Source organism: Lygodium microphyllum, chromosome 22, assembly GCF_053477565.2.
Source record: "Lygodium microphyllum isolate KBCC chromosome 22, Lygodium_microphyllum_v1.1.10, whole genome shotgun sequence".
Classification (NCBI taxonomy): Eukaryota; Viridiplantae; Streptophyta; class Polypodiopsida; order Schizaeales; family Lygodiaceae; genus Lygodium; species Lygodium microphyllum.
In genome coordinates this window covers 34,383,609-34,397,070 of record NC_141156.1, presented here as the reverse complement: position 1 = coordinate 34,397,070, position 13,462 = coordinate 34,383,609, and the positions used below count along the sequence as shown (strand labels likewise).

The 13,462-nt window shown below is 42.2% G+C and overlaps 1 protein-coding gene across 1 annotated transcript in view; it reads right to left on the bottom strand.

The window, feature by feature from the left end:
* The window catches only part of LOC148017013 (L-gulonolactone oxidase 5-like), a 29,386-nt gene extending 16,301 nt beyond the window's left edge, over positions 1-13,085 (bottom strand). Inside the window, exon 1 of the mRNA XM_087662718.1 lies at positions 12,834-13,085. Coding sequence (XP_087518844.1) covers positions 12,834-13,085 — 252 coding nt within the window. The remainder of the gene's footprint in view (positions 1-12,833) is intronic.
* Positions 13,086-13,462: the final 377 nt, after the last annotated feature.

Genomic DNA, 13,462 nt, shown 5'->3' with positions numbered 1-13,462 from the left:
ATGAGATATAGTTATTTTAAAAATGTATAATCTCTATATTTGATCTTTAAAGAAGTCGTAGATGATATTGATAACTTTTTTATATATTACAGGATTCCTTGTTATCAGAAAGAATATCATTTATGGAGCTATTAAATGACTCTACAAAGGTTTGATATCTTTACAATTTGTATTTATGAAAATAAAGTTTACTTATATTTATGAAATAGTTTTTTTTTTCAGGTAATACATAATGATCATGAGGATGATATTATTAAGGATTTGCAAAATGAGAATGTAGAGATTGTTGCTGCGAGAAAAAATAACCATACATGCAAGATAGTTTTGCATTTCTAAGTTAAATATTAGCTTTTATCTTTGCAAGACTTTTATATGAAGTGTATTTATCTAAAACATTGATGGTATTTTGAAGGTGATTGAGAAAATGCAATTTAACATTGAAAGTAAAAAGATAAGTCATGAGAACAAAAAGCCAAAAAAAAAGTGCGTGCGCTTATAAAAAATTATTACTCTTTTGATTGAGGTTACACTTTATATTGATATATGTGTTTATTATTATATAGGATCTTAGTCTTATCCAAGATTGTGGAAGATCTCATTCTTTGTCGCAACACGAAAGAGCTCAATCATCTCATCTTATGACTACTTCGGTATGTTATAAATGTTTACTATTATATTTACTTCATAAGTAAGGATTATAACTACTAATTACATGGATAGCATTTTAAAATTATTTTTTATTTATACATAATGATTATGTAGTATAAGTTTATATTTATATTAAAACATTTATCATTTATAGATTATAAGTGATAATATTGGATTGTGTTTCTTACCCTTCATGTTTCTTCAACTTATGTAGGTGGAAACATATGATGATGAAGATCAAGAGACCATACTTATGAATTTTTTTGACATTCAAAATATTGATGAGTTATATTTATCATTGAAATCATCTTTCAACATCATAAAGAGAGATGCCACCTTTGAAGGAGATTGTAGAGAGCAAAATCCTTTTGTAATTGAAAAGTTTATTGTAGATTGGCTTCTTTATACAAAAAAAAATATTTTGACCATGAGTTCTAAACTTGTGAAATATTCCCAAATTCACTAATATCGTGTTTTGATCAAAATAAACAAATGTCCTATGTTTTGACTTTGCATCTTGGAGCCACTCAAGTAGGTGTTTGCTTGGTTCTTTCTGTTTATGGCTCTATTTTTGAAAAGCTATGTATCTCATAGCAATACACTTGTATATTATTTCATAACATGCAAGATCTATGCTCACAACTATTATATGTGTAGTGCCATCCTTATCTCAATATGTGCACTCGGCCCAACAAGCCCAAAAGTTTTGAGGCAAAATTAGTTGTATATCATTATGATCAGAGAAAAGTCTGTAGTTGTACTCTTTTATGGTTGTGGAATCCATTTCTAGTGCCATAATCAAGGCATCCTACACATGACAATTAGATCTAGGTGTTAGCCCTAAGTAAGTCAACACAAATATAGAAGCTGAGGTGCGAAAAGGGAAGGGAGACTCACCAAGTGAAAGTGATGGGTTAAATGGGCTACTTGCTCAATAGGTCTAAGTACATAACATATTCTATGTATCAATAAATTATTTTCGTATGTTTATTGGCTTCAATTGCACTTTGTTATACTAAGGTTTTGAGGGAATCATGATGATAACTTACCTACTAAACTACAATGTATGTTATAGATTAGGGTACCATAATATAATCAATTGCCTTGATATTTTCATAGGAATCCATTTTAATTAGATTCAAAATTATTGTGTACCTGCTATCAATGAACAATGAGTGAATAAATGTGACTTTGTTATAGTTGGATAAGTAGCAAAGAGGGTCTAAACTTAATCACTACTGTAGAGGCGAGCTCAAGCTCAACTGCCAAGACCCACGGATCGCTTATTGTTCAAGTGTTTCAAGCAAACACTAATGGCTACCTCTCACATAGTCAACATGCTATACTTCTCTATGAGAGTAGTGAGCTTACCTTGATGCTAGATTGAGTTGCTTCCTCCCTCAAGCACATCAATAGCCCCATGGTTCGTGATGCAAGCTCAAGCACCCTCAAGCCTCTTCCTCAAAGCTCCATCCTCCATACCCACACATGAGACAAGAGAAGAGAAAAGAAGAAGAAGAAGAGAGGAGATGGTGGAGAGCTTCACCTCCAAGATCCCTCACTCCCTCACTTGCTCACACTCCCTCCCTCAAGCAATCACATGCAAGCAAGAAAAGAGAAGAAGAGAAGAAGAAGAAGAGTCCACTTTGCCACACACCAAAGAATGAGCTCTCGTTCACGTTTTGAACTTTATGTATAAAATCCTAAATCCCTTTTGGGCAGTTATCCCTTTATTCCCTTTTTTATATGGCTGGCCATGGCCTAGGCTCTTTTTCCCATTATCCTCCTATCTTCCTAGCTTCCTTCCTACCGCCCATCTACCTTTACAATTTTCACGGGTGAGAGCCCGGTGCTCTTAAAATAAATTATAGTGCCCCTTGCGCTCTTTTACAAAAGTATTGACTTGCGCTTGCGCCTCTCTCCTTGATTTAGGACTTTTTCACACTTCTTGTGTTTCTCGATTTTTTCTTGATGCACCTTCGTCTTTCATTCCACTTTTGCCTTGGCCTTTTCTTTTGCTTTAGATTTTTTGTATTTTCACTTTTCCACCTTGTTTGTCTAAGGGTTAACATTAACCCCTCCTAGTTGAGTGCCAGTCCCATGGCACTTGTTGGAGTTGGACGGTGTTATTGAGGTAGCCAGATGGCTTTTTGAGTTTGTATACAACCTGTGTTGGGAGATGTGTTGAAGGGATTTATGGAACTGGAAGGCCCTTGAGTTGGGAATAAGCCCAGGTGTTGGAGGGATTTATGGATCTGTTGGAGGGATTTATGGAACTAAAAGGCCCTTGAGTTGGATATGATTGCTGGTGCTGGAGGAATTTATGGACATGTTGGAGGGATTTATGGAACTAAAAGGCCCTTGCATTGGATATGATCCCTAATATTGGAGGGATTTATGGACCTTTTGGAGGGATTTATGGAACTGAAAGGCCCTTGAGTTTGGAATGAGCCCTGGTGCTGGAGGGATTTATGGACCTGTTGGAGGGATTTATGGAATTCAAAGGCCCTTATGTTGGATATGATCCTTGGTGCTAGAGGGATTTATGGACCTTTGGAGGGATTTATGGAACTGAAAGGCCCTTGAGTTTGGAATGAGCCCTGGTCTTGGAGGGATTTATGGACATGAAAGGCCCTCATATGAACCCTAGTGGAAAGTGTGCTAGAGGAATTTACACCTTTGGAATTGAAAATAAAGTTGGACGAATCCTTGCGTGGAGAGAGGCTGATGGGCAGATTCGTCTTTGAAATTGAATATTGTGTTGGATGGATCCATCACCTGGCCCTCTGTGGTTTCCTTCTCTTGCATTGTGCCAAATGAGCTTCTTCATTCACTTTTCGACTAGGGCTATCACATCTACCCCTTGATTTGTCGTGCTTGTATGGTGGCATATCGCATAAGATGGGGAGTGCATTACATGGATGATGGGGTCTGTGGGGCCAGATGGTCGGGGCCTCTGTTTGTACCCAGAAAGAAAAGGAGGTGCACTACTTGGGGGTGTGTCTGCCTTACCGTGGAATGCATGGTGCCAGTGCTTGTACCTTGGGCAATCCCTCGGTGTGTCCCACACTTGAGGACTCAGTTTATGCATAAGGAAAGTGATGTGCAGGGTGCTTAGGGTGACAGGTCTAATCATAGGCGAGTGTTACCTCCCTAGGTGTGTCCTGCCCTTGATGTGCCATAAGTGTGGAGTGGAGAATCAAAGTGAGGCTAGAGAGTTAGGGATGGAGCCAGCCGAGTGAGGCCAGCGGACACACCTAACTAGAGAACCCCTAGGTGCAATGACTATGATCGATGTTGTGTAGCTTGCGATGTCTCTTTTTTCTTTTCTTTTTCTTTTTTTTGGTTAATATAACTTAAACCCAAGTTACATAGTCGTGACAGAAGTTATTCTTTGTCATCGGAGTGAGGTGGAGAAGGGAGCTTAATAGATTTGCTAAGAAATTGGCGGCTTTGGAGATACCCCTTGAGGTTAAGGTGGACCTGAAGGATGGTGGTGGAGAGAAATGGATGATTGCAACAAGTGAAGCATCTATCATTCATGTCCTCTAGAAGAGCCGAGCAAAATGAAGGCAATAGAGCAATTCACATCATTAGTCGTCTATGGCATTAGGATCAAAATGGAGTACTGGGAGGCCACGCTCCTACGGGGTGGGGTCTTGCCTAAGGAGTATCCTAAGCAATCTAAGATAATTACAAGTAGTAATAAAGGCAGGGTCAAGGCATGAAGAGAATTCGTTAGTGAATTGGATTAGGGTATCATAGAAGTTCTTTGACATGAAGACGAGGGCATATTCATACGTAGTACAATGAGGGTTATAGATTACAGGAAAGTCGTAGTGGCCGTGGATATTGGAGTCAAAATCCACTCCCACCCTTTGAGGGTAAGGCATAAAGGTTGTTGGGTCATTCTGCTCAAAGGGTTGAGTATTGCAAAAGGCCATCCAAGTGTCCAGGTTGGATTCGTAGACCCTCCTTCTCCATTTAGGTTGACATTCGTAGCTGGCCACCACAGACTGTGGCACTTCAAAAACCTTATTCTGCCAAAACTCGACATCTTCAGTGACCCATAAGGTGGGATTTTGCTCTGTCTCATCCAACCATTTCTGTTTGAGCCTGCTTTCAATGTTAATTACATCCTCCACCACCTTGATGGGCAAGATTCTATGCAAGGTGGTGGGAAACTAGAAGTTAAAATCAAAGGGGCTCCTAGACATTTCTTACCTCTCCTAGATTACAAGGTTGACATGGAAGCTTGTCCTCACATGGTGGGATAGGTGCCTAGGGTGCCCTCACTCCCTTGGCATTCTATTTCCTCCTTGTTTCCTTCACCATTTGTTTTCTTTTTTCCCTTAGTGCCGCCTTTCTTTCTGCGGAGATGTCTATGTGTTGCTGCTCTTCAGGCTACAGGGAAGGAGGTGCTCGGACAAGCTCTTCTTCACGTGGTCCCATTTCAAAGTTCACATCCACCTCTCTTTCTTGGCTTGGCTCTTGCTACTCTCCTTCGATGAACTCGAGTGCATCCACTTCGTGCGAGGTTAGACCTACCAATAGGAGATAATGGCGTTGCTCTTCCAGGCTTGGGCCAACCCTGCTAGGTTGTGGTGGCATCCACAGTCTTGCTTTCAGCACTCTACGAGCCATTCCTAGTTTCCTTTTCATTGTCTCTATGGACTCTCCCTCTTCTGCTTGGGTGACGTCCAATAGGGTATCTAAGAAGGCACTTTGATGGGTCTAGAAGCTCACTTTGGCGGCCTCTGCTCTGCTTTCATCAAGTATTTTCTCTTTTTCTACTTGAGTGAGATGGCATGCCAAGGCTTTAACTCTTTTTTTTGTTTTGATTAGCCCATTCTTCTGCCCTCATATTCATACCTTCGAGGCTTTCCCTTGTCTCTGAGCTAGCACTATCAGTTTGTGTTCTTGGTCTTCCATCTCTCTCCTTAGCTTTTGCTGCTCTTCCTTTGTTGCGCAGCCTCTTGGGTTAGTTTTTCCACCTCTCTTTCATACCAGTAAGATCTTTCCTCCCTCAGCTCCTCCAGCTCTTCTGTGGCTTTAGTGATTTTCTCCATTTCTCCTTGTAGATATTCGTAGCGTGCCACAATCTCTTCATTGTGCCGCCGTAGGCATCGTGTTGCCTTGGTTTCTTTGTTCAAGAACACTTGCCATTCTGCTTCTGTCTCTTCCTTAGCTTGTAGCTGCTCTTTCAGCTCATTGACTTCCCTTTGGGCCATGGCCATTTGGCGTGTTCTCTCCAACTAGGATGCATCCAATGCCTCTTTTTCAACTTCGAGCTCTGCTCCATGATTCTCTTCTCCTCCTTGGCTCTCTCTGTTGAGATATCGAGCTCCACTCGTGATACGCCAGGGTGACCGTTGTATATTTATGTCACCGACTTGTCAGTTGCAGACGCGGTTGGTACACCGCCCATGAATAATAGCTACATGAGAGCTATCCTTATCTACTCTAGTTCGTGGCTCAGTTAGTATGCCACCTTAGTTAGTTGAGTTTGGTTTGAGACCCATATATAGGGTTCTTCTATTTCTTTGTACTTGAGTTCTTTTGGCTTACACAACTAAGAAGAGGAAAACTGTTTTCAGCCTCCACCCTTGTGTGTCTTCCCCCATTGTGCAAGCAAGAAAGCTTCAAGCGAGACTCCTTCCTTCTCTCCCACAATCTTGACATGGTATCAGAGCCTTGTTCGTGGTAAGGAGCTCAAGAAAGCAAGCCAAGCTCGCGGTGGTCTGGTAAGAGGAGCAGTGTTGCTTTCATTTCCTGTTTTGGGAGCAGATCTCTGCAGGTAGCACAACCGGAAATTGCAGGAGTGCATTGTCTCAGGTTGAGACGCCCTTCGCGGTGAAGCAAGAGGGCAGTATATGCTGCGGGTAAGGGCTTTAGCCCTTGGCGACCTTGTTTTTTTGATTTGAGGCCATTTCGGGGCCTGTTTTGCAGACGGAAGTTTTCTGCACGCACTCAAGAAAAGGCTCAGTTTTATGCTGTGCGACCACTGTTCTACAGGTCGGTGAAAAGTTACTGTAGAAATTGCATCGTATGCTTGTGCGCAGAGACATTGGGAGTTTCAGAATCATCCTTGGTTCCTGTTTATGCAAAATCGTCACTAGGAAGTGACTGTGTGGTCAAATACCACTTTCGCCAGTTTTGCAGATTTGCCCTTGTGAGGGTGAAGCTGTGTTTTTTGCAGTGACAGAATTTCTTGCAGTATTCTGTAATGGCGTCTGATTCTCTTTCACAGATTGTCACTGAAAAGCTTGACAAGAACAACTTCCAGGCATGGAAGTTTAGAATGACGAATTTCCTTATGGGAAAAGGATATTGGGAATTTGTTGCAGGAAATGAAGAAGAACCAGTTCTTCCTGATGTTCCCAATCAACAACAAATGCAGGCATTTAAAACATGGCATGAGAGAGCCAGGAAAGTTATGTATTGGCTGTCTATCAGTATTTCAGACTCTATGATTGTGCATATTCAGGATGCAAGTACGCCAAAGGAGGCATGGGATACTTTGTCAAAAATGTATAGCACAAATACGCAAGCCAGGAAAATGCAGCTCAAGCAAGAGTTGCATAATGTGCAAAGAGAAAGTATGAGCATCAACGACTACCACATGAAGGTGAAGAAGATTGCAGATGCACTTGCTTCCATTGGGTCGCCAGTGGAAGATGATGATTTAGTTTCCGTGACCTTGAATGGTCTAGGAAAGGATTATGCACAGTTTCGGACATCCATTTCAGTTCGTGAAAGATTTCCTGATTTTGAGGAGTTGATTGCTCTTCTAATTTCTGAGGAACAGAGAAATGGTGGTGCATCTTCTTCAGGAGGAACTTCAAAAGAAGCTGTCTTCTACTCAAATGCTGGAAGAGGTAGAGGCAGAGGTAGAGGAGGCCGATTTGGAGGCCGTGGCAGAAATCAGAATATGCAGCAAACTCAAGAAAACCAGTCCTATGGAGGAGGACGTGGTAACTCTAGAGGCAGGGGGAGCCAAAGAGGTCGTGGTGGATGGCAAAGAGGCCAAAATGCAAACAGTAATGTTGAATGCTACTACTGTGGTAAAATGGGTCATATGGCTAAAGACTGCTATAAAAAGCAGAATGACATCATGAATGGAAAACTGCAACAAGGGAATTATGCATCTTCTAGTAGACAGGGTGATGACAGAAATGAGCATTTGTTCATGGTGCAGCACATGAACAATTCTATGACAAGTGCAGAAGAAAGCAATGATGTATGGTATGTTGACTCAGGTGCATCAAACCACATGACAGGTCATGCAGAATGGATGGAGGATGCAAGGAAAATGGAAAAACCAGGATTTGTGGAGACTGGTGATGATACTGCACATCCTATTGTGCAGATTGGAAAAATTCCCTTGTCTATGCAGGGTGGGAAAAAGAAATACCTGTCCGATGTATTTCATGTCCCGAATATCACCAAGAATCTGGTTTCAGTTGGTCAAATGGTTGAACAGGGCTTGCAGGTCAGATTTAATCCTCATGGATGCTTTGTTGAGGATATGAAAAATAAAGGTCGCTTGATAGCAAAAGGAAAGAAGAAGGGCAGAATGTTTACATTGGATGCAGACATGTCTGAATTGAGTGCAGCAATGTTTGCACATGGGACCGGTGTAGTTGCAGATATTGATATCTGGCATAAACGCATTGGTCATGTTAATGTACAGCGACTTAAATCAATGCAGGCCCAAAATATTGTTGCAGGATTGCCCAAATTCAAGGTTGCAGAAATGCATAAGGTATGTGAAGCCTGTCAGTTTGGAAAACAGGCAAGGAAACCATTTCCTAGACATGTTCAAGAGAGTGATAAGCCATTGGAATTAATTCACTCTGATGTGTGGACAACTAAAGCTGCATCTCTTGGAGGCTGTCATTATTTTGTCAGTTTTATTGATGACTATAGCAGAAAAGTTTGGGTGTATTTTATGAAAAAGAAAAGTGAAGTTTTTGGGCATTTCAAAACTCTTAAAGCTATGGTTGAAAAAGAAACAGGCTTGCAGATAAAATGCCTAAGGTCAGATGGAGGGGGAGAGTACCTCTCAAATGAGTTTGCAAAGTTCTTGCAGGAGCATGGCATAAAGCAGCAATATTCATGCAGTTATACCCCACAACAAAATGGAATTGCAGAAAGGAAAAACAGGCATATTGGAGAGGTATCTCGTGCCATGCTCAATGAAAAAGACTTGCCAGATTTTTATTGGGCTGAAGCAGTTGCTACAGCAGTCTACATAATGAACAGGACTCCCACTGCAGCAATACATGGAATGACTCCAGAGGAGAGGTATACTGGTAGGAAACCAGATATTTCTCATTTGAAAATTTTTGGTTGCATTGCCTATGTACACGTGCCAGATGAGCTGAGATCCAAGTTGGATCCAAAAGCTGAGAAGTGCATCTTTATTGGTTACTCTCTGCAGCAAAAAGGGTATAGATGCTATAACCCTTCTACTCGTAAGTTTACAGTGAGCAGAGATGTTGTTTTTGATGAGATGAGTAGCTGGTATAAACCAGTAAATGTGATTGATGATGAAGATGCACAAAATGGTAATGCTACACAGAATTCACAGCAGCAGTCACAAAATATTAGTGGACCTGGAGCGTCCTCTAGTAGTGGTTCACATTCTTCGCCATGGACAGGCAGATTGAGATCAGGAGAATCTTCTCAAAGCAATGCAGATAGTGGTATGCAGGTATCACGAAAAGGAAAAGAGAAGGTTGATCAGCCCATGTTTGATGTGAATGCAGGTCACTCTTATGTGGATGGTGAATCCAGTGGCTCAGAACAGAGCATTGATGATGAGTTGGGTATTCCTTCTATTATTACACCTGGAGTAAGGAAGACCAGGGATGTTTTGAGAGCACCTGGGAGTGAACCTACTTTGCGCAGGTCTACAAGAGCTAGGTATCCTGTGGATAGGCTGAAATATGATGGATTTACAGCCATTCACTATGCATATATGGTCAAAGTGATACAGGAACCAGAACCCACATCTTTTGAGCAAGCCATGGGAAAAGAAAAATGGGAGAAAGCCATGGATGAAGAAATGGATGCCTTGGAAGCAAATGCTACATGGGAGTTAGTACCTTTGCCTAAAGGTAAGAATGCAATTGGCTGTAAGTGGGTTTATAAGGTGAAGCACAATGCTGATGGTTCTGTGAACAGATACAAGGCAAGATTAGTAGTCAAGGGGTATGCACAAACATATGGCATTGACTATGAAGAAACATTCAGTCCGGTTGCAAGGATGGCAACCGTAAGAGCAGTCATTGCTATGGCTGCATCAAAGGGATGGTCTTTACATCAGATGGATGTAAAGAATGCCTTCTTGCATGGTGATTTGCAAGAAGAGGTCTATATGGAGCAGCCACCAGGTTATGTGCATGCTGTTCATCCTGAGTTTGTTTGCAGGTTGAAGAAAGCCTTGTATGGCTTGAAGCAAGCACCTAGAGCATGGTCTGACAAGATAGGACAGTATCTTGTCACTATTGGCTTTCAGATTTCCAAGGCAGATTTCTCACTTTATGTGAGAAAAACAGAGAAAGGTATTATGCTGCTTGTCATTTATGTTGATGATTTGATTATGACAGGTGACAGTGATGAAGATATCCTTCATGTGAAAATGCTATTGAAGCAGAAGTTTGAGATGAAGGATTTGGGAGAGCTGCGTTATTTCTTGGGCATTGAGGTGATTAGATCACCAAGTGGGATACAGCTCTTGCAGAGGCAGTATGGATTGGACATGCTGTCCAAATATGGGATGACAGGCTGTAAGCCTATTTCAGTTCCTTTGGAGCAAAATGTGAAGCTGAGCACAGATGCAGGTGAGCTTCTAGAAGACCCTACTATGTACAGACGCATAGTAGGAAGTTTGATTTATATGACTATTATCAGGCCAGATTTGAGCTATGCTGTTGGATTGGTAAGTCAGTTTATGCAGGCTCCAAGGAAACCACATTTGGATGCGGCTAGACGCATACTTAGGTATGTGAAGTCCACATTGCAGTATGGACTATTTTATGAGACTGGGGTTCAGATACAGTTGCATGGATACACTGATGCTGATTGGGCTGGTAGTATTTCTGATAGACGATCTACCAGTGGATATGTATTCTCTTTTGGGAGTGCTGCAGTCACTTGGAGCAGCAAGAAACAGCCTACAGTTGCCTTGTCGAGCACAGAGGCTGAGTACAGGGGTGCAGCAATGGCTGCATGTGAGGTAGCTTGGTTGCATAAGCTACTTTATGATATGCATCAGTCTACAGATGGGCCAGTTGTCATTTATTGTGACAACATGAGTAGTATACACTTGGCAAATAACCCAGTCTATCATGCTAGAACAAAGCACATTGAGGTGCATTATCACTATGTGCGAGAGAGGGTTTTACTAGGTCTTATTGATCTAGTTTATGTCAGCACAGAGGATCAGGTAGCTGACATATTCACGAAGGCATTGGGCGCAGAGAAGCTGCGCAAGTTCAGAGACCTGCTTGGTGTGCAGGAATTGGGATTGAGCTCGAGGGGGAGTGTTGAGATATCGAGCTCCACTCGTGATACGCCAGGGTGACCGTTGTATATTTATGTCACCGACTTGTCAGTTGCAGACGCGGTTGGTACACCGCCCATGAATAATAGCTACATGAGAGCTATCCTTATCTACTCTAGTTCGTGGCTCAGTTAGTATGCCACCTTAGTTAGTTGAGTTTGGTTTGAGACCCATATATAGGGTTCTTCTATTTCTTTGTACTTGAGTTCTTTTGGCTTACACAACTAAGAAGAGGAAAACTGTTTTCAGCCTCCACCCTTGTGTGTCTTCCCCCATTGTGCAAGCAAGAAAGCTTCAAGCGAGACTCCTTCCTTCTCTCCCACAATCTTGACACTCTCTAATTGAGAGAGGAGCTCCTTGATGTACTTGTTGTACTTGTTGTACTCTTCAAGCGGCTTTTCTATTGCGGGAATGGAGGTTGTGGAGCTTGCCACCTTTTTCCTCTTAGGGTTTCACCTCAACTCGGCGTCTACCGCAGCCCCGCCTTTTGGTTCCTACTAGGGGGTTCTTCTGCTCCTTGGCCCATTTCTTTATTCACAAAGTATTGGACCCAAGCCATTAGGTTGCTCGCATCCACCTAGGTCATAGAATTGGGAGTGGAGATGGCGGCAGTGGTTGCGGGCATCAAGAGAGTGGGAATGGGGGTGATTAGGGCCTTGCCCTTACCTTCTTCCATTGCAGGTGGCATGAATTCTAGCACCTAGGCGTTTGATCTTGGCCCTTCATCTTTGATTGGGCTTGCAGGTTTCGGATCATCATGCCTGGATTGTTTCTCAATGGACCTGTGCGTGGAAATGGCCATGTCTTCCTCCTCCTTTTTTCTCAATTCCTCTTCCTCCTCTTTCTACTTTCTCCTTCTTTCCTCCTCTGCCTTTTTGGACTCTCTACAGGCCTTTTGCAATTTTGCATTTTCTTGTTTCTTCCTCTCCCTTTCTTGATGTTCTTGTACAATTTTCTTCTTTGTCTTCTTAGCCTTTCCTCGGCTAGTTTACTCTTGTTGTTCCTTGTCTTCTTCTTCCTCACTTAGTGTGCTTTCGTTGGAATGCGCCTCTTATTCCTAGTGAGGTGGTGACCTGCTTGGTGTTTCATCCACCCCTTCTCCTCCTTCTTCCTACCCTTGTCCCAAGGCTTCCCTGATGATTGCGGTGAGGACCCCATCGAATCCAATGGTTGCAGCCTTTAAAGACGAGGCTTTCCTTTTAGCTTTGGTGGTAGGAGATTCTCCTCTGACAGTTTGTCCTCCCATTGCCAAGGATTTTGCTAAGGTCTCAATGGTCTTCCTCACAAAACCATTGAGGCTCACCTCATCCAATGACCTTACTGCGACGCTCTCTAGCAAAGGGACGTTGATGCGGCTCATGATGGTGTTGTATCTTTGACTAAAAAACAATGCATGCACCATTTTGGCTTAGAGTTGGATTTCGGGGTCAGGGATATCCGCCAAGCTAATGCCATCGTTGGTGTGGAATTTTACCTTGTCCATTCATAGAAAGGCATATACATCTCTTTTCGGCTTCCTCTCCACTTTGTTTGCCAAGCCCAATGGATTTTCCACCAACTCCGGGGTCAATTCAATCTGCACTTGACGAGTTTCCTCTCCCTCATGCACAGTTACGGTGCCATGGTTCCTGTGGAAAGTCCTCAGGAACTTTGCATAGTGGAAGTAGTCCACCCCCTGGCTTAGTGCTTCCACGTATTTCTGCAGATTCCATTGCTCGATGATCTGCCTCACGGCTTGCTCTTCAATGACCACATCTTCTAGGTTGAACTTGAACTGGTTAAAGGCTTGTGTTTCCATCAAAAGTCCATATTTTGCTTGTTCTTCCTCTAAAAAAGGCAATTTACCAACCTTTTCTTGGCCTGCCATGATGGGTGCCTATGAACTGAAATGCTTGAGCACAGAGGTGAATTTTTCCTCCCAGTAGTCTATTGATTTCAAATTTTATTGACCTTTTTCTCAATCACAAGTTATTGCATTCTACCCTTTGCAGTGTGTGCTTTTCCTTTATTATTTTCCTTATGTGTTTGGTTTGAGTCACCTTACCCCCACTTATGGTTCACCATTAGCATTCCTAAGATATTTTCTTGTTGGAAGATAAATAGGAGTTGATCATGCTTTTATGGAAAGAAGAACGTGCTTTAAGCATCAAAAGGGAATTTTCTTTCAAGAAGTTCTATTTATTTCTAGAATTTTATGACACTTTTCCTTGATTTCACCTTACTTCACCTTGCCCCTCCCCCCTT